Source organism: Terrapene carolina, unplaced genomic scaffold, assembly GCF_002925995.2.
Source record: "Terrapene carolina triunguis isolate 2854851 unplaced genomic scaffold, T_m_triunguis-2.0 Scaffold66, whole genome shotgun sequence".
In the NCBI taxonomy this organism is placed as follows: domain Eukaryota; kingdom Metazoa; phylum Chordata; order Testudines; family Emydidae; genus Terrapene; species Terrapene triunguis.
Window position 1 is genome coordinate 54,611,022 of NW_020664417.1, and position 22,020 is coordinate 54,633,041.

A 22,020-nucleotide genomic window follows, 5' to 3' on the forward strand; every position below is an offset into this window, starting at 1 on the left:
CCGGAAGCCCCACCTGACCCCCGGACACCCAGCACACAACCGGCGGGGGTAGCCGAGAAGGGAGCGGGGAGCGATCGCCTTCTCCTCCCATGCACCGCATTGGCTGCGGCACCAGCAGCCTCCGCGGGACAAGCGCTGCCGGTTGGTGCCGGTGCACGCCAATTACCAGCGCTGACCTGCCCTTCCCCGGCGCTGTCAAAGTTGATCACCGGGCGCTGCGCTGCAATGGAGCGAAGAGCAGCAAGAGCGGCCGCCAGGGAAGGCGGAGGAAGGGGGAGATTAACACGGCCCTGGCTGGCACAGCGGCGCGGCTGATCTCCCCATGCAGTAAAGGGGGAGCGAGCGGAGAGAGGCGGGAGGGATGCTGCTGCAGCTGCCAGTGCAGCGCTGTTAAATCTGCTGGTCAGCCCTTCCGAGGAGCAGCCGCCGCCCGCCGGCGGCTCTTGGGCTTTGAGGCAGGAGCGGGAGGAGTCGAGGCGCTTTCTGCTAGTTGCCTCCTGCTGCAGAGGGGGATTTAGTGGCTGTTTACCCCCCTCCGCCGACTTTTCTCCCAGCCCCCCAGCATAACCTCGGACCCTCCTCCTCCTCCCCTCCCCGCGATCTTCCAACCATGAGCATGTCTGTTTTTACCTTATAAAGATGGCGGTGTGGGATCACTGCAACCTTTAGACTAATGACTGTCAGAAACATCGCCTCCATCTGTAATATGGTAAGTACTTGCTGACCTGCAGGCTGGCTTCAGGGGCGGGGGACACAACTCAACAACCCTCAATGGTGCAACATCAGAATGGGTGGAGGGAAGGGGAGGGGAGGAGACTCCTTTCCAGGTGCACCGGGGAGTAAAGTTATGGCTATTCTTGTCTAATCCCCTCGCTGGAGGCTGGTGAGATCTGGAAGTGGGTGAAGGCCATGTAAAGATAAGCAGGAGATTTAATTCAAAACAGGGCAGTCGATGGCTTGAAGAGCTTCTACTGACTCCTTGCATTGAATGTAGACATTCATTCTGTCTCCCCAAGAAGGGAGCGTTCAGAGCTCAGCTGTCCAACCACCCTGCTGCATCTAGGTATGGGAAGTTCAGAACAGTGGAAGGTCTCATCCTTTGTACGTGACACTTAAGCAGGCTGACAAGTTTGCAGTTTGTGGCCCCAATTAAACACTTGAGCCAATATTTCTAAAACTGGATTCCTAAAAGTAGGTTCCTAAATCCATACTGAGGCTCCAAAATAAGTGGCCTGATTTTAAAAGCCACTGAGCACCCAAAGACTCCTACTGAAGTCAGTAGGAGCAGTTGGTGCTCATCTGTTTTGAAAATCAAGCCACTTATTTAGGCTCATAACTGTGGACTTAGGAGCCTAGCCTTAGGCACCCATTTTTGAAAATGGCCACAGGATCAGAATCTGTGCTGATGGGTATTGTAAGGGATATACAGTAAAGGAGAACTGGCTTTAGCCCAAGATGTTTCTATTATATTTTTGAAACACTTAACCCCCCCTCCCCAAGGATAGTCTAAACGTTTAGAAAAATAAATTTAAAATATTAATGTTTCATTTCAGTTTGTGTTGGGTCTTGCTGTTTTCAGCCCCAATAAGATATGACAGGAAGATTTCTTTACACATTTGAATATGGTTTTCATTTTGACTCTACAGACTTTGGGGTTTGCTTATTAGACCACATTGCCTTTGGATTTTTAAGATTTGTTTGGTTATAGTTTAAGGGCTCAAAGGTTTTAATGGACTTGCTGCAAAAGAAAGCAATTTATGGGGTAGGTTATAAATGCCCAAAATAAATAGGGTAAGAACACATTTCAACACCCTTTGTTGTTGTAGTTTATGTTTTCCCCCCTTGTTTTCAGGTTCTGCAAGAACAGTTACATGCAGTTGCCAGCTTCCTTCCATGTGGTGCCCCAGCATGCCCTTTGCAGGTGATGTCACACCCACCATTCATCAGCACTGGAGAATGGAGCCTGCCTATAGGGTAAGGCAGTGGTTCTCAACCTGTGACTCATGATTCCCTTGGGGGTCACAAGCAGTTGTCCAAGGGGGTGAGGGTTGTGAGTCTGCTCCCATTCAATGTCTCCAGTCTTATGCTGAAGTCGGTTTGATAAGTCACTTGCAACCACTCATTCTCGGATGCTAGGAATGCCCCTCCTCCCCACTTGTTCCAAGGTCCTCGTTGCCACCTTTGAAACATCTGTTCTGAGGTGCATTACAGGAGGATTGAATTTAGGTGTCACATTATGAAAAAAGGTTGAGAATCCCTAGGGTAAAATAATCTGAGTTCTTGCCTCCCCTCCCCAATGTGGTTTCCTAAAGTTTTCATTATTCTTATTTTTTTAACCCTGTGGAACAGGAGGCAAGTATACTGCAAAGAAATATATGGGAAACAATACAGTATTTGGGGAGAAAACCTGGAGTTACTTACCTTACCCTATAGGCAAGCTTCAGTTTTCAGTGTTTGATGAATGGTGGGTGCGATCACGCCTAGATTGCATGCTACAGCACCGCATGAAATAAAGCTGGAGATTGTTAGAGGGCTACAAGAGTTTAACATTGACATGATGTCTTAAGAATCCTATGTTTCTCCCCCCCGCCACCACCTACCCCAATTATTTTAGAGGGATGTATTTGTGCTTTCCCCAAAAATGGAGGGATGTATTTGTGGTTTCCAGGAGAACCACAGAGCAAAACCAACTAGGCTTGCATCAGTTTTACTTTGCTATTGCCGCTCTTGTCACTATCAGTAGGCAGCTGCACAAGTAACATCTTACGAATGTAGGACTAAAGAGGAGAATTAGACTCTTAAACAGGAAAGGGACACAAGGACAGAAGAAGGGGATGGTCTAGTGAAGCCTCATATTCAGGACCAAGTTTGGTTTCTTGCTCCCTTCATGATATTGGGGTAGCAACAATGCTTTGTTTCTCTAACGACAACTTTCAGCTGAACAAAGGAGCTCTATCAATGGACTCCAGAGGAAGCTATGTCAACCCCATATGGGAGGGCTGCTGCAATGCGTGGCCTGTTGCAGGGGGAGGCAAGTGGATCATAAAAGGCTTCCGAAAAGGAGGGACAAGAGAAGCAAGAAGTAGGGAGGAGAGAGACTGACACAAATAAAACGGGGGGAAGACAAGAACAAAATGCATTAAATCCAAAGGAGAGAAAAAGGCACTAAGAGTGGGATTGGAGAAGGGTGAATGAAGATTGATTTAAGTCGACCCTAGAAATAGGTTATTATAAATTCCAGCCAGAACTATTAATCCCAGACCATGTCTCAGTGCTTGACACCAAATGGCTCAATTCTTCTTTGGCCTAAGAATTAACCAGTTAAAGGAGAAATATATTTGGAGTTCATTTCCTAGTTGAAATGAATTTTAAAAGCTCACTCTGTTCTTTTCCTTTTATCCTTCTAGTTCCCCTTCCATTTGAAGGTGTGTGCACGGACTGCACGGAATGATTACATAAAAACCCTTGCTTAGTTGGTGTTTGCTCACCTACACTGCTATAAATATTTGTCATGTAATGATGGATTATAGGTTTTGGATTGTAGTCCTCTATTGAACAAGGATTTTTTGTTTGGAAATTTGTATGTGCTCATCTCTAGATTAAATGAATACAGTGAGAATTAACAGGGTGAAATTGGCCTGATCTAACTGGGTTAGTTAGAGTCACAGGAAGAATGCTTGTTATGATTTAGTTGACTGCCTGAAGGTATAGTATGTCAAATTGTAAGTCTAGTCTCCTAGTTATGGCGAGGCGTTGTCCTCTTCCAGGAAGGCCAAAACAGGTGTAGGGAAACAAGTGTATGAAGGAAAATGTTTTAACTTGTTTGAAAAAAATCAAAATCTAGTACTGCATATTCAATAGACAGATGAATTCTCATTTACTGAGCCCAAAGCAAAAGAGTTGGCAACAGTAACTGAGCAGAAGTCACCCAGTGAAAGAACTTAGCAGATATCCCTGTCCACGTGTTAAACAAATAAACCCACAATTTCCAAAACAGACCAATAAAGGCCATGTCCTTTCTCTTTGTCCTGTCCCCAATTAGAAAAAAAATGGTCATCGCTGGTAGGTGAGGTCTAACACCCTGATTTTGCAACTTGTTCTGCACAGGTATACCCCTGCATTCATGTGGGGCTCCAGTGAAGTGAATGGGACTCTTGTGTGACTGGTGGGATCCACCTGCTCAGCTCAGTTGTATTGTAGGGGAGTCCAACTCTCTCTTCTTACATGCTTGACAGATGCTGTGAGAAGTTGTTAGTCAAATATGTGTACAATGCTCTAATCATGTTAGGTGATATAAAAGTGTTTATTAGCTATACTGCTTGAGGAAGAATGGTATGATATATTTGAAAAACTCGGTTCTAGGGAATGTCCATGCCTTAATGTTACCCCAGCTGAAGGGAGTCCCAGTAAAATTAGGGACTTTTATTTTTAGTACCTGTATTTACTCATATTGTACCCATATTAAACTTGCATTGTAATACTCTTCTGTAAAGCTCCTTGAAGGCAGCCAGTGTGACTACAGCATAGAATGTTTGGTCCAAAGGTGAATAAGCATGTTGTAATTTTTAGACTGTTACCGAAATCCACTGCAGTGTGTTTCTCTGTTGATGGCCTTCTGATTCAGCCTAGGACTCTTGAGTTAAGCTCAGACTGCAGTGTAGAGAATGTTACTGTCTTGTGTAAGAACTACATCTAATCATTTATTAAATGTATATATTTATTTATTTTTGTATAGAGTGACTTGACAAGCTCTGTTGTGCTCTGAACAAGAGAAATACACCTTTGTGTTGTCCTGCTAAAAGCAGGTTTTATATCCCCTTCCCAACATTTTTCAATAGCGTTTGAAATCACTCGATCTCCATTGGAAGATGATATGTGTCAGTTTACTGCACAGTGATAACATGACACAACTTGTGAGGATCTCTTGTTATACAACGTATCACAGACATCACATACATTGTAGTTACAGTAGACTCTGACATGTTTGTTTGGTAATCCTATACAATGTATACATATGAGTTTAATAACAAGTTACAGTACAAAAAACCCCTTCAAGTTAATTTGGTTCTCTACTCTATATAAGCATGGCTTTAGTTTTTCCAACTCAAGATTTTATCAAGTCTCACAATAACTGGTGTTTTTCTTAAAGTCCCAGGCCAGCTCCAGGAGTTATGTGAACGTGTGAGAATCTCAGTTTTCATTAAAAAAACTTAGCTTCTAGCCCTTGTGGTTGTGGAGAAAAGCTTGAAAACATGAAAAGCTTAAAACCCAGAAGTCAGATAAAAAAAGAACTCAACATTTTATTATTTTTAAAAGTCTCAGGATTGTTTGAATGATGGGAGTTAGCAATATCAGGATCTTAGCTACAGAGACAAATCTGAAAAATGTTAGGTGCTGGAAACTATGTACATTCTAGTTATTTCTATAAACACAGGTTCTGAGACAGATTCTGCTCTTTGCAACACAAGTATACTTGAGGTGCAGAAGTTAGCATCATGAGTTTTAAATTGACATCATACTTAATAGTGGTTAAAATTATTATAAAACAAATTATATGATCATTTTAATTTTGGAAATTTCTTCTAACAAGAAAAACTTTGGGCAGTCTGTCACTGTCTAGGCAATAAACTAGCCATCTGAAATTATTTATGGGTAGATTAATGAAGCACTGTAAATATTTAGGTGTGAAAATATAGTTGCAGGCACAATTTAGATTCCAATCTTTAGAAATGTGGTCTCAAGTGTGCATAATTTTTATAGATATGACTTATTTCTTCTGATGATCTTTGATCAGCCAAAAGAAATTACATTATTTTTGGTTAGTTGTTTTGCTGCTGCAACTATTATAATACATGCATTTTTATGGCACTTATTATAACATTAGAAAAAAGCAGGATGATATACTTTTAAGGTTGATTAACTTCTTTTCACTATCAGCTATATTCTTTTCTGGATTGTAAATAATATAGTTCACTTTACTCTGTCATGAATTCTGATTCCGAGATAGAAAAACTCCTCATATACTTCTACTGCCACTATTCTGAATTCCATCTCTGTAAATGAGAGTACAAATAATTAAGCATCTTTTCTTTCATCCCCAGTTTTCTGGTCTCTCTCATTCTCTCTCTCTCTCTCTCTCACACACACACACCTTTAAATACAATCTGCAATTATTACTTTAAAAGTTTTAATTAATTGAAATATGTATTGACTTCAATAAGAGCTGCATCTGTTCATCATCTATGAGAAATCAAACCACATATAGTAGATGCCTAATTTTAGGCAACCACATTTAGAAACTTTGGCCTCAATCTTGACACAATTTTATTTTAAAAACTTACTTTTCCCTCTCCAGCCCCTTCATTTTAGGTAGAGATGTAGTTTGGAGATACTGAAAGGAAAAAAATGGGTAAGTTTTTGAAGGATGCTGGTGAGGAAAAAAACAAGAGACCTTGTATAAGTCCATGTTAATAATTTTCACTATCCATACTGGGGGACATGGATCAGCATTCACGTCACACTCCTTGTCAGTACCCAGCCCAGGCTGGGGACGCTAATGATCCAACCAGTGGATCAAATTTGGTGATGAATCCTTGGTCATGTGCCACCTGAGGCACATTGCGCATATGCTAAGACCGTCCATACTTTTCCTCTGCAGTAGTTCTATGTTGTCCCTGATCAGTTAGTTTAAAATAGGGGTGTCAAATTCATTGGGTGACAAGGGCTGAATTACCTTGTCAGTCAGTCTGTCCATTAACTTACCTTTCTGTGCATGTGCATTCCCACTATGACCACCTTCCCTCCCTGCCCTGTCTTTTGTGAATTTCTTGCCTTCTCCTTATGGACACTTACACTCCTCTTCTTTCTCCACCCTTTTCCCCACCCAGTTTTGGGGAAGTTCGCTTTCCTCTCTGAGCTTGCTTGCTACCTATCCTCTAGGGTGCTGATGCTGCAGGCTCAGCAGTGACAGTCAGCAGTGGAGAAGGAGACTCTCCTCTGATCTCAGAGCAGCAGGAAGCAGTGATTGGGGGGGAGAGGCATCAAGGATGGGGAAGGAGACATTGGGAAGCAGCCTCCTCTTGGAACCAGAGCTGGGGGAGCCCAGGCAGTGGCAGCTGCTCAGGAGACGCTTCAGATGCCTGTGACCAATTGGGATCAAGCTCCCTCTGCAGCTCTCCCACCTTATAGATCTGTAGTTCACTTATTCCTTCCTTGCACCCATTTAAAATATGTTTGGCTCATCTCTTTTCATTCTCCCAGCAGGGGCAAAACCCAAATAGCTCAGTTGTAGAGTTGGTTGAAAATTTTCTGTTGGAGTGTTTTCCCATCAGAAAATGCCAATTTGATTAAATAAAAACTTTTGTTTGAATGTGTTGATTTCATCAAAATATTATATGGGAAATTATCAGAATGTTTCATTTCAATTTGATAATTTTGACTTTTATCTTATATTTTATAATATATAATAAGTCAAAATGAAAGTCAAAACAAAACCTTTGGATCTTATCAAAATGAAACATTTCTCTGAAGTTGAAATGAAATTTTTTTAAATGTTTTTGTTCAATGAAAATTTCTGAATTTCAACTTTCCATTCTATTTTGGGATGAAATAAAATCTGGAACTCTTGGAATTTCCCGTGGGATGGGAATTCTGTTTTTCAAACAGTTATACTCCAGCCTGCCCTTGTCAGCACTGCTACCACTATACCGATTGCTGGTCACTGATTGGTGAAAGTGGGTTGTTCCTGAGTGTAGATGAAGTCTAACTCTTGTCAGTGCTACTTTGTGTGTCTGTTAGGAGGAATAGCTTGAGTGGGGTGTAAGGTGCACTCTCTCTTGTCTGCACTCCCTTTCTGCGCAAGTTGACTCTGGTAGCTGAGCTCTGATTTTACACATAATCGCTCTTTCTCCTCCCTATTACATTGCACTGCCATTAGCTGGTAAGGCTGGCTAGCTACGCACAGAAAGAAAGGTCTACATCTCTTTCTTTCTTTCTTTCTTTCTCCTCCCCTTTTATAGGCTACCGTTTTCAAAATTCTGGGATGAGGGCTGCCTGACCCTGCAGCCATTTCTAGTTTTATTCTAATTTCTCTTTTACCAGTTCTAGTGTCACCCTTCATTTGTTTTAAGCTTTCATGTTCTTCCCCAGGGAAATTCTTGACTTCTAGCATGTTTTGCTCACTTTCTCTAGTGAACACTAAGACAAAAAAGTGTTGTTTAGTTCCCAGCCACGTCTGACCCTTAGTTCCTCTCCGGGTACGTCTACACTTACCGGAGGGTCCGGCGGCAGGCAATCGATGTTCTGGGATCGATTTATCGCGTCTGGTTTAGACGCGATAAATCGATCCCAGATCGATCCCGGAAGTGCCCGCCGTCGACGCCGGTACTCCAGCTTGGTGAGAGGAGTACGCGGCATCGACGGGGGAGCCTGCCTGCCGCGTCTGGACCCGCGGTAAGTTCAGACTAAGGTACTTCGAATTCAGCTACGTTATTAACGTAGCTGAATTTGCGTACCTTAGTCCGAAGTGGGGGCTTAGTGGGGACCAGGCCTCAGTGGCAGTTTCTTGAATCTCTTGCTCCTTATATATTTATTTGTTAAATGTTTGTTTTCACAGTTCACTTTCATCTGTGTCTTTCATGATCATTTTCTTTTACTTTTCATTTCTCTTGCAGTAGCAACCCTATTACTATTTCTCGTCTTTTCTTTTATTTCTCCATGGTCATTAATATTGAGTTTACAGTTCTAATGTATTATTTTCTCAGAAGAATATCTATTTGTTGGGCTCCCTGAAGTTAACATTAAAAAAACTTCTAATTTTCTCTCTGGATTGACTTCGGTAGAACAATTCATGTACTTACAGCAAACATGCATGTGCTTAACTTTATCACACTGCAATATCATATCTAATTTGCATCCTCTGTTGTCCCTAGTTTCTTTCAGATTCACCGGTTTCCATTTTTTATCTCCCAAAAATATCTGGGTTTTAATTATTTTACCCAAGATACATTAGTTTATATTTTTCAAAAACAAATATTTTGTTATATTTTTGCCCATATTTTTAATATCAGATTCTTTATATCATTTTTCTGTCATGACTGGTATTACTCTATTTTAAATGATTCATGAAGAAATCAGACCAGACATAACACAAATCTTACAGTATCTCCGTAGACAGCTGTTCTTTGCCATTTAAGTCAGTGGGAGCTCTGCACATACTTCCATGAGCAGAATTCAGTTTTTAGTCTTGTTCTTGAGATTCTCAACTAATTGGCCTCTTGCACATATGTACAGTAATCACCTAGACTACATTGTCCAAAAGGCTGTATTTTGTGCCTTGGAGGTAGCTGATAAAGGTACCCAAAGAGTACATATCAAAAATTTCCCATACTTGGATAGTGTTCCATGGTAGTCTATAAAATAAGGAGTAGAATGAGAAGACTCATAATCAAAATAGGAGGCAAAGTAATTACAACTAAATAACTATACAGTTATCAAAACTATGCTAGGTATTTGCAAACAAATAAGAAGATTCTCTCCTTGCCTTGCAGAGTTTACAGTCTAATCTGATTTAATCATGATAATCTCTTTGGGTTTTTTGGGGCTGTTGGTTTATGTATGCAATAAACTAAATATTGGTCTTTGCTTCATTATTTCCACAATAATTTTGAGAATGAACAATCATAATTTAGTTAATCTGCTATTCTTTCTTGTTTCACGTGGCCCTCCAATGCAAAAATCATTATCAGCCATTTGAGTTGAGATGATGATCAGCAAATTCAAGTGCAATAGGGCCAGGGACAAAACAAGAGAAAAGATTATCAGAAGCTCAGGTTTAACCAAAAGCACAGTCATTGGCTATGGTTCTATTGCAGAAGTCTTGGTTTATACCAAACTGACACAAACTTGGCAAAAGTCTCTAGCTGTGTTCCTTCCATGCTGGTTTATGAGCAGTACATTTCAAAATGCTAAAGGTGAACTCCTGACTCTAGTGAAGTCAATGGCAAAACTCCCATTGACTTCAGTGGGGCCAGGATTTCACCCAGACTGCAAACAATAAGGGTACTTCCTCTGTTTCCCAAGCACTCCACGGCCTGTGTTCTGGTCACCACAACCCCCTTTAGCATTTCCTTTTGTAATATACTCTTCTTTTAAGCTGTTGAGCCTAAATAGGCTCTGCTCACCAAATCTGTTGCCTCTGAATCCTGTCTGGGAATTAACACCCTAAAATCCAAGTCCAGTGTCAGTCTCTGTAGGGCCTCCTCAGTGCAGGACCCTTGTCTATAATTAGGACTCCCACCATTGCTACTTCTGATGGAACTGAATTAGCATTAGCAATGTTAGGAAAACTTTGCCAAAATTCCTGGTGGAGATACAGCATAGGATCATGTTTACAATGGGAAAATGTATTAGGCATTTAAATTAGTATATTAATAAATATGCTTTTGCTTTGATTATAACCATAGGGTTGCCAACCCTCCCGGATTTTCCTGGAGTCTCCAAGAATTAAAGATAAATCTTTAATTAAAGAAATCTCCATGAATTTGTCCAACCAAAGTTGGCAACCCTATGTAACCAGGACAGTAATGTTTTAAAAACTTATTAATTGGTCATGGATAACTCTAGGGTAGGTTAAGCACAATGACTAACATATTTTTTTAAAACATGACTTGTCTATTTCTACACTGGGGTGAAATCATGTTTAACATCATGTTAGTTAAAACATTGGTTAAATGCTTGTAACATGATACATGTTCCTAGTGTAGACATGACCTAGGTGGGATATGTCAAAACTTTTCCCTTCTTCTCTGAGCTCCATTGCTTATTGGGGAGCCTTCCTGTACTAAACATTTACAATGTAAAGTCAGTGCTTTTAAAAAAAATGTATACTGTTTAGATCTTTCTTCCTCTGTGTGGGAAATGCATCTGCTGTTAAAAATCAGCTCTCTAGACTTTTCAGCAGTTTACAGCCTCCAATCTCTCCATGTAATTTTGATGGTACCTTCTCTGACACCTTAAAGTAATAGTTACCAAGCTGAATTCACCCTTGATGTAAGCTGGCACAACTCTCCCTGAAATCAGTGGATGTTGTGTCAGCTTACCCAACCACTGAATTTGGCCCTCCCTGTTTTATTTTCTCCAAAGATGATATAGAGTATAGTGTATAATTGCCATGTCCAAGGCCTACTTTTGAAATAGAAGGGGGAGCTCCGTGATGAGTGACAAGCTATTACTAAGCCTATGTTGTTTCTGTGAAGTGTGCTTCAGCAACTTCCGTGCAAAGAGTTGACATTCGCATCACTCCCCATATTGAAAAGCAATTAGAGTCCAGAGTTTTAAATACAGATTGCACGATACACAGATGGGTAGTGCACATTATGGACTTCTTTGGTTTTCAGTGGTGGTTCATCTATTAAATCGTGATTCTTGCAGTTTCTCACAATGTTTAGGAGATATTTTAAATAATAGAAAAGATCTGTCCAAGCCTTTTGGCATTCTCTCAAATAAGAAACCATGGAGTCAGGTCTTTGAGAATTCACAAGTGGTCACTGCACGAGTAATTTATAAGCATAGCATTGGCCCTCCACAGGTTTAATGACACACCCACCGTCTTTACACAGTGGGTTACAAAAAAGTGGGATGTTACAGGTCATTATTTCCTAAGGCCTTTAGATTTTTTTTTATAGGTCAAGAAACTTCCTACAAAGCTAAAAAAATGCCCAGAACTGTCTTTGTCCAGGGGTGATTTGAATGCTAGTCACATAACAAAAGAAAGTCTATTAGACAATTAGCTGAACTTAAACTGCCATTTTTTTCTGAGTCCTTATACCTGTGCTTTGATCTGAGTAACTTATCAACCCAAAGACAGTTTAGTTCCGAAAGAAACAACATTACACTTCTGTATTTACTCATGAGAACTTTTTTTTTAAATCAGGCAAAGTTTTACTTTCCTACTAGCCTTTTGTATATCTTAGATTAATACCTTTTCCTCCCTCTCAGCAACAGCTGTTTTGTGCTTTGCTGAATCAGTGTGTCTTTGGTGAGTAGTAGCTCAGAAATGGAGGCTGTCATTCCTAGCAAATACATTAATCCTCACATGGAGTTTGTAATGTATGCAGCATGTCATCTTTTCATCTGCCTTGAGATGCAGCCAATAACAATTTCATATGGATGCTTCTTTTGTGTGTGTGTGTGTGTGTGTGTGTGTGTGTGTGTGTGTGTGTGTGTGTTTAAATGTGAGTTTCTGATGAGCTTGTCTCAACAGTGAATACGCTGCAGCTACTTCATTCATTTTGATATTTCCTGTGCCAGCTTCTCTTAACACTCCCCAGTATAGGGGGAATACAAAAGCATGTCTGGAATGGGGGGTGGACAAAAGGGGGCCACTTCTCTTGTTCCTCTACTGGTGTAATGTGACTGCATGCTAGTGGCAGAAGTTGGAGTACACCCCCTATTGCTCTAACTTCTGCTGGGACAAGGTGGCTGACAAGGAACCACAATTGGCTCCTTGTTCCTCCACCCACACACCCTCTACATCTGAGCGCTGCTAGAACGAACTGGAGAACTGAGCCCTATTGTGGCTTGACAAAAATGAAGTAAAGTACTTGGTTTACAGGTGGCACATTTGGGAAATATTTACATACTCAAACATGTACTTGCCCCCCGGGAGTTAAGATGAACGGTGTGGAGGGTGGAAGGGTCTGAAAAAGGGATATGAAATGCAAGATATTTGAAACTGCATTGGAAGCTACTAACTTCAAGCAAGTCATTTTACTTGGAAGGTTTCAGGGTCACCAACAGCATCTGTGTCAATTTTAAGACAGCTGATTCATCTGAAAAGAAACAGCTTCTTTCAGTGAATGACAGGAGATGATAATCCAGCATGACAAGGAATTGGCTGATGATGGGAGTAGTAAGAAAATTTAAATCAGACTCAGAAAAAAAAAGTAACATTAAAAAAATCACTGAAACCTATAACCAGCATATTTAAAGATATTGGCTGAAGAGCTCTCTGAGGCAGTAATATTTATATTGAACAAATCTTGGAACCCTGGGGAAGTTCCAGAGGCCTGGAAAAACGCTAATGTTGTGCCAGCATTTAAAAAGGGTAAAAGGAATGACCCGGGTAAATATAGGCTGATTAGCCTGACACTGATCCCAGGCAAAATAGATCCATGTATGTCACCCTTACAGAATCAGGGACTGTACTTTGCAAAGCAGTGACTCTGAAAATAACTTGGGAACCATGGTGGATAACTAGTTGAACATGAGCTCCAAATGCCATGCGGTGGTTAAGAGACCTAACATAATCCTTGGATTTATAAACCTGGGAATATTGAATAGAAAAAGGGAGATGGCATTACCATTGCATATGGCATTAATAAGATCACTGCTGGAATAACTGTGTCCAGTTCTGGTGTCCACACTTTCAAAAAAGATGGTGACAAATTAGAAAGGGTTCAGAAAAGAACTACAATCTTAATTAAAAAGCTGCCTTATAGAGAGACTAGTGTAACTATGAGAAGGTTGAGAAGTGACTGATCAGAATCTTTAAGTGCCTGATATTAGAGGACTGTATCTAATAAAGGGCTGCTTAATCTAGCAGAAAAAGACACAATGAGATCTAGTGGCTGGAAGCTGAAACTAGACAAATTCAGACTAGAAATAAGGTGCAATTTTTAAACAGTGAGGGTTATGATGTGTTGCAGCAGGTTGCCTAGGGATGGGGTGGATTCTCCATCACTTGAAGTCTGGATGTCAAGACTGGATGTCTTTCTTAAAGATATGCTGTAGTTATGGGCTTGATGCGGATTCACTTGGTGAAATTCCATGGCCTGTGCTATGCAGGTAGAAGAGGCCGTCATAGCGGTTCCTCCTGGCCTTAAAATATTGGCATGTTATATACAGCAGGGAAACAGACTGGGCTTTTGGATGATAGAATTATCAATAGATAATGGTAGAGGGAACTATGTGGTTGTCAGTTCCAACTCCCTGTCTCAGAAAGGAAGGATCCTGTACTCTGCTTTTCATTTACTTATCTCAGTTGGAATACAACTAATGAACACTGTTTCCTCTGCCTCTCCCCAAACCACATGAACTCCTTCATGCAGGGAAGGTATGGTGGGGAGGCTATCAATAGAGTGTCCTGCTCACCTTAAATCAACCATTACTTGAGACTACAGGATCAGGCCAGCCAGGCAATTATCTAGAAATGCAAATATCTTTATTGGCCTAAGCAGCTCCCAGGTTGTCCATTCCTAAGGCCAGCTTTAGCTTGATTAATTTTTCCCAAGAAAGGGGAAATGGTTTCCATCGGATGATTATTCATAACTTTATTTTGGAATCTGAAATGGAGGATAATTGGCTTTTTTCCCCCCCTTTTAGGGCACCAATGCCTCTGCTCTGGAAAAAGACATTGGTCCAGAGCAGTTTCCAATCAATGAACACTACTTTGGGTTGGTCAATGTAAGTACCATTTCTGTAAGGTGAACCGTATACTATTTTATATTGAGCAGTTGTAATGAGAACCATATAGACTCTTTTATGGTTTGATGCTGCTTTAATTTCAATGACCTCCAGTGCAGCACTGATTTAAGGCTAGAATTTGGGAGGGTGCTCCTAGTGTTCCAGGGGAAATTTTAGGTAATATGTTGAAAGTTGGTTGCAGCTAAGTCAAACATTTTAGGACATCTACCATTTGAGGAGAACAGCTTAGTGAAATCTGAGTAGTTTTAACATTTTATAAACCACTTCTTTCCCTGACCCCAAGTAAAATTAAATAATATCTTTTTCTAGCTATTAAAACCCCACTTTGATATTTACCTTTTTAAATCAGGATGCATGAAGTCAATGGGAATGGAGTATTTACATGGTTAAAATTTGGCATATGCTTAGATGTATCTGTCAAAAAGCGTTATTCACCTTATGGAGAGCGGATGAGCGAAAGCATCCAGTCTAAAGGGTGTTTTTCATGTCCCGAATGAAACCAATTTAAGTTCTGCTCCTATTGCAGTCACTGGGAGTTCTACCATGGATTTCAGTGGGAACAGGAGTGGGCCATTCCAGAGCATATTCGTTTATAGGAACTCTTATCAAAGATACTCTCATTGCAGTGAATACCTTTTAAATAATGCCCTACATTTGGAGCTTTTATTTTTAGTCCTAGTCAGTTAAGAAATTTTAATATTTATACTTTTTTTTTGCTGTGTGACAATCAGTAAATGGTACTGAACCTATATTCAGTCAACACCGGTGTGGTAATTGATGGGGTATTCTACTGGGGATGCAGATTGCAGAGGCTGGATGAAGTAATTAGTTTATATTACCTTGCACAGTGATTCAGGGCATTTTTGCTTTTACATTTGCAGTTTGGGAACACCTGCTACTGTAACTCTGTGCTGCAGGCATTGTATTTTTGCCGGCCATTTCGGGAGAATGTGTTGGCATACAAGGCCCAACAGAAAAAGAAGGAAAACCTCTTGACATGCCTGGCAGACCTTTTCCACAGTATTGCTACTCAGAAGAAAAAAGTTGGAGTGATTCCACCAAAGAAGTTCATTTCAAGGTTACGAAAGGAGAATGGTGAGTGCAAACTCTGATTCTTTTCAGAGACTCATGTAATGCCTAGGAAAGTAAAAACATTGAACAGTGTGGTCAAATTAATCAAACAATCAGGTTAGATTTGTAATAACCTTTTAATGCTTTGTTTCCTAAATATTAATTATTTAGTGTATACGTGTGTGTGTGTTGTAGTTGGCAATAACTATACTAGGATTTGCAGTTAAGGGCCAAATCTTCCATGGGTGCACAACTGCTCTATTGATATTTCCACTGCATGGAGGGGCAGGCTGTAGAAAGCCAGCAGCAGGCAGTTGGGTCTGGATGAGGGGCTCTGCACACTGCAGAGGAGTGCTCTGCAGTGGCTTTCTATACAGTACCATGGAGATGGATATTTTGGGCAGCTGAAAGAGTGAATGAGGTGTGACCAGTAGCTTTGTGGATAGTACAGATCCATTAGCCCAAAACATCCTGGGGTTCAGTATGTGCATGCACGCATGTGGTGACGACGCAGGAAAGGAAATAGAACACCAGGTCTGTGGTAGCTAGAGAGCTTCAAAAGCCTCCTTCAAAAAGCCTCCCAGGAAAACTTTTCCTGGGGTTTTTATTCTTCTCCTTACTTTGTTTACAACAGTTCTTAGTGGTTACATTCTTGCACAAACAGAAGGCAGGCAGTATACATGCACATGAGATTACAAACCCATCTCTTGAGCGCGTGAACACCAGCTGCAAGGGTGATGTCAGGTTGCCAATAAGTTTTCCAAACATATACGCTAGGACAAGGTCACTCCTGCCTCATTGCCAAGGGAACAGTTTGCCGTTCTCCTGGGCATACGATTTGGGAACAACACATTCCTACACACGCAGTGAGCTACATCTGCTGCTCCTCCCAGTCCCAGAAATAGTGACTTCACAGGAGCAATGGTGCCCACTCCATCTGGGGAGATTCCCCTCTAAGGGCATCAGAGGAGGAGGCAGTCTTGGTAACACAGTTTCATTCTGCATGGGAGCCATATCAGTGGGTGTGGCCCAAGAGACAATGCAGAGGGTCTACATACAGATAGCCCTGTGCCTCTGATGGAACCCCCTGGGAAGGGATTCACATGTATCTTGGCTGGAGGGGGTTGTAGGAGATAAAAATACATGTATTTGGGGAACAGAAGTTCCTGCTTCTTTGACAGAGAGCGGGATAGGGGCAAACCAAGCTGCTGATGGAAAAATTCAAAGGAAATTCTGAAATGGGAGCATTTCATATGACATCACCACAGAGATGCCTCCCATGAGTTTCCTTCTGGTTTGTGACTGTGCATGTGTGCGCACCATCTGGCCCATTATTTATTGAGCTTTATTGACAGAAACAAAAATTCAGGAAATGTTTTCAGGAGCAATGCACTTACCAAATTACTGTGGGAAAACAATATCCCTTTGAAAAAAAACCCACATCTTTTTGTGTCAGACTCTCCCACCCTCGATCCTCACCCATGTTTTTTATTGCCCCAATTAAGCACATTCTTAACATAGTGCACATAGTCAGTGGGATTACTCACAAGCTTAAATTAGGCAGGTTTTAAAGTATGTTCCTGAATTGGAGCTTGTAATTGTATTTGGGAGCAAAACCTGAATTTAGATATATCCTTTCCTGCATGGAGCAAAGGAACTTTAGAAAGAGACAATTCTTCTTCTCTCCTTTGCAGATCTCTTTGACAACTACATGCAGCAAGATGCACATGAATTTTTAAATTACTTGCTAAACACCATTGCAGACATCCTGCAGGAAGAGAAGAAGCAGGAAAAGCAAAATGGGAAACTAAAAAATGGCAACATGAATGAAGCTGAAGAGAACAATAAACAAGAACTCACCTGGGTGCATGAGATTTTTCAGGGAACACTGACTAACGAAACTAGATGTTTGAACTGTGAAACCGTAAGCATTGGGGTGGTTGATATTTTTACACACTAATAGATATGTATAAATATGTGAATCTATTCTGCCACCTGAGAAATGTGGATATTCCTGTATAACTTCACTTCTTGAAGTGAGTATATTATTTTCCAAAAATACATTTTTGTAAACATAACTTGACTAACCTGTCCCAAACTTTGCAGTTATAATATATGGTTAGACACCTCATTAACTAATCTGATATACCCTTTTCATTCAAGCCATCATATTTATAAACAGTTAAGTATATATAGATGCTGCTGCAACTGTGGACAACGAATTTGCCTCATTATTCCATGAGTTAGGGATAACTACATAACTCACAAGTGGCAAAGTTAAGATCAAATTGTGCTAATTCATCCCTAAGAATGTCATTAACATTCAGAGTATTTGCTAACAACACACTGTACATTATCAGGTTCTTTTTCAGTATTTTAAAAGAATGTCAACTTGAAAACTATTCATTTTGAAAAATGAGTACAAGTAGTTCCACCTAGTATACCTGAGAGAGTTCCCTGCCAATTTTTGTTGTTTTTCAATCACACTTTCCTATTTAAAAAATGTTTTTCTCTCCCTTGTTGCTGTGTGAAAGACCCATGCAAACAACAGGGAAACTGGCTAGTCTGGGAGAACAGTTGAAATTGATATAAAGTGCTGTCAAATGCATAGAGGACCAGATTCAGTTGCCCCTGCTCATGTAGAGTAGCATTGTACTCCACAAAAAGTCTCCTTGACCTAAATAAGACTACTTGCAGAGTAACAATATCAGAATCTTGCCCAAAGTGAAAAAACAATGGGAAAAATTGAAAAGCAGTGTTTTGTCTAATGTATTTCAGTTATAATAACCCTTGTAACAAACAATAGTAGGTTAAAAAATACCAAAGGCTGGTTTTTAAATTGACAATGTCCCTTTAAACTTTTGAGATGAAATCCTAAATTTATATTCAGTGTTTACTCAGGGAAATTCCCACTTAAGCCAGGATTTTGCCCTAGCTAGCTGAGCAGAACTACTAAATACCTTATTTGTAAAATCTTACAGTGGGTCAGGCCATTGAGAGAAATTTGGGGCCCTGGAACATCATGTTCACTGGGGTCCCACCCCCTCCCATTTCATTTTATTTACACAAATGTTACAGATGTTCTGAAGCTTGGGATCCTGGTACAATTGTCCCCCTTACCCTCATCCCTGTTGTCAGCCCTGCAGTTGGTTCAAGGTTACAACCTGTTTCCCAAATTCGAATTATCTAAATTCGGATTAATCCTGTAGTGTAGACATACAGACATGTGGAAAAATTAACTTCTGAAGATTCCTGTTGTTGTTATAGGAAGGTTGATCTTATAGCTTCCTATGACTGCAGGAAAAATATATTCATACACTTTTCTAGTTTGTATTATGTAATTTTTTATTTATTTATTGTCTCATACTTTTTGGAAAGCAATAGAATGGATTAAAAGATGTGGTACAAGTATACAATCTACAAAAGAGTTATTCAGATACAGGCAGTCTTATTCTTACTTATGAATGCAGATTTAATCCACTCTTCCAGTTAATTTTAGTACAGTATACATCACTCTACTTCCAGATCAACAGGTTCCGCTCCCCCCTCCCCCCCCAGTCTCTCTGATGGTTTGAAACTGCACCCATTGAAACCAATGGCAAAATTCCCAGTGACTTCAGTGGTAACAGAATCAAGCCAAAAGACTGAGTATCTATGTGCATTTTTAAAATTTGATAAGCCAGACAGAATTTAGTTTGTTCTTAGTTCCAGCAGCAGAGACAAAATGTTCTCTGAAATTTTGTTCCTCTGTCTTTTGAATTCTAGCTCTGTGTTTATACTACAGGCAATTGTTGAAAAGTCCTGTGGTTTCCTGTCATTTTGCATGGAGTTATGTCACAGAGAGGATTTTTGTTTGAAGAGTTGCTGTTAGTTTTATTTGGACATATTTTATGGCTACCCACATCTTTGAGAATATCAAAATTCATCCCAAAACAGTTTCCTATGGGTTCAGGGCTGGCATCAACTGGATTCACCATGTCAGCTGGGTTGGTGGTTATTTTAAAGATGGGCGCAAACCAGAACATTGATTCCAGAACCCCTTGAATTTTGTGGATCTGAATCCGAGCTCAGATCCAACTCTGTGATATGGCTCCACAGCAGAATACAGGCTCCAACCCTCTCCAACTTTGGAGAAGTTTGGATCCAGATCTAGATTTGAACTTTGCTTCTCAGTCCCATCTCAAGGTATTCTAATGAGATGCAGACACACATGGAGTTACTAACAGTTTAGAGTATTTAATCAGTGTGCACTTCTTTTTTTTTTTTTAATAAACAGGATTTGATTTTCATGAAGTTGGCCAAAATCAGTTCATGTGGCAATCTTGCTTCAAACTCAGTTTCTTTCAGAGCTGCCTAATACATGGCTGCATTTCTGGATTTTGAAGATTTCCCTCAGCCACCAGCCTAAACCTCTTGTACTTATAATGAAATAAGAGGCTAAAGCATGAATATTGGAGACCAGTTGAAAAGAGCATATTTTCAGTCTTAAACATGGGATATGTGTTTACATACAGAAGAACCTCTGTGGTTGCTGATCTGGGATAAATCAAAGGCCGGGGGGTCTTTTTCTTATTGCAATGAACTTAGATCCTAAGAAGATTTATTCATGTCTGTCATTCTCAAGACTCTTCTGAGGCCTGGTCTACACTAGGAGTTTATGTCGAATTTAGCGCCGTTACATCGAATTAACTCTGCACCCGTCCACACCACGAAGCTATTTAGTTCGACATAGAGGTCTCTTAAATTCGACTTCTGTACTCCTCCCCAACGAGGGGAGTAGCGCTAAATTCGACATGGCCATGTCGAATTAGGCTAGGTGTGGATGGAAATCGACGCTAATAGCTCCGGGAGCTATCCCACAGTGCACCACTCTGTTGACGCTCTGGACAGCAGTCCGAGCTCGGATGCTCTGACCAGCCACACAGGAAAAGCCCCGGGAAAATTTGAATTCCTTTTCCTGTCTGGGCAGTTTGAATCTCATTTCCTGTTTGGACATCGTGGCGAGCTCAGCAGCACTGGCAACGATGCAGAGCTCTCCAGCAGAGATGGCCGTGCAATCTCAGAATAGAAAGAGGGCCCCAGCATGGACTGATTGGGAAGTCTTGGATCTGATCGCTGTGTGGGGCGATGAGTCCGTGCTTTCCGAGCTGCGCTCCAAAAGACGGCATGCAAATATCTATGAGAAGATCTCTAAAGCCATGGCAGAGAGAGGATACAGCCGGGATGCAACGCAGTGCCGCGTGAAAATCAAGGAGCTGAGACAAGGCTACCAGAAGACCAAAGAGGCAAACGGACGCTCCGGATCCCAGCCCCAGACATCCCGTTTCTACGAGGCACTGCATTCCATCCTAGGTGCGGCCGCCACCACTACCCCACCAGTGACTGTGGACTCTGAGGATGGGATATTGTCGACGGCCGCTTCCTCGGACATGTTAGCGGACGGGGAAGATGAGGAAGGAGATGAGGAGGACGAGGCAGTCGACAGCGCTTACAACGCTGATTTCCCCGACAGCCAGGATCTCTTCATCACCCTTACAGAGATCCCCTACCAACCGTCCCCAGCCGTTAACCTGGACACAGAATCAGGGGAAGGATCACTCAGTAAGTGTTTAAAACATCTAAACATTTATTTTTAACAGAACAGGAATATTAACAATATTAACAATGGGTTTTGCATGATTACTTTGCCCTAGGCGCTTAACTTTTCAGTCCCTGGCAGTGCAACTACTGAAAAAAATCTAACAATGTCCGGTTTAGCATGATTGTTCTGCCCAAGCCGCTCTACTGTTTAGTCCCTGCCAGTGCAGCTACAGTAAAATGCGGTCTATATGTCCGGGGATAGAGCTGAAATCCTCCATGGACATCTCCACGAAGCTCTCCTGGAGGTAATTGGAAAGCCTTTGCATCAGGTTCCTGGGGAGAGCGGCCTTATTGGGTCCTCCGTAGTAGCAAACATTTCCACGCCAGGAGAGAAGCAAGTACTCCGGGATCATTGCCCTGCAGAGCATGGCGGCATACGGCCCTGGTCTTTGCAGGCTTTCCCGAAGCATCCTCTCTTTTTCCGTTTCTGAAATCCTCATCAGAGTGATGTCGCTCATGGTGACCTGCTTTGAATTAGGTAGGGGAATGTTAGTATTGGGACTGCTTGCCTGTTCCTTTACAGAACTGTAACCGGCGGTTTACAGCCACGCGGTGGAGGCAGGAGAGGGGCAGCATACAGGGATCTTTCCCTGGGACAGCCGCGAGGGGGTGGGACAGGGGCAGAGTTCATGCTTGCCGGATTGCTGGCAGCAGGGACTGGCATTGCTTTCAATGTGAAAGGAGGCCAGTGCTACTATTAAAGTTTTAAGCAGCCACAAGTCTACGGCTTACCATGTCGGCCTGCTACACAAATTCCGGTGTCCTGCCCCGCTTCTCTGATCTGCACTGCAAGACCCCAGGCACTGAATGCGAGGGCCGAAAATT

At 41.4% G+C, this 22,020-nt stretch overlaps 1 protein-coding gene across 2 annotated transcripts in view; it reads left to right on the forward strand.

Moving 5' to 3' along the window:
- The first annotated feature begins 353 nt into the window (after nt 1-353).
- The window catches only part of USP46 (ubiquitin specific peptidase 46), a 38,046-nt gene continuing 16,379 nt past the window's right edge, over nt 354-22,020 (forward strand). Inside the window, exons 1-5 of one of the 2 annotated variants that reach the window (XM_024216180.2) lie at nt 354-709; nt 1,853-1,974; nt 14,383-14,463; nt 15,366-15,579; nt 17,250-17,479. In XM_024216180.2, the coding sequence (XP_024071948.1) occupies nt 1,894-1,974; nt 14,383-14,463; nt 15,366-15,579; nt 17,250-17,479 (606 nt within the window). In that variant the 5' untranslated portion in view covers nt 354-709; nt 1,853-1,893. The remainder of the gene's footprint in view (nt 710-1,852; nt 1,975-14,382; nt 14,464-15,365; nt 15,580-17,249; nt 17,480-22,020) is intronic. The other variant, XM_024216188.2, reaches the window with a different exon arrangement.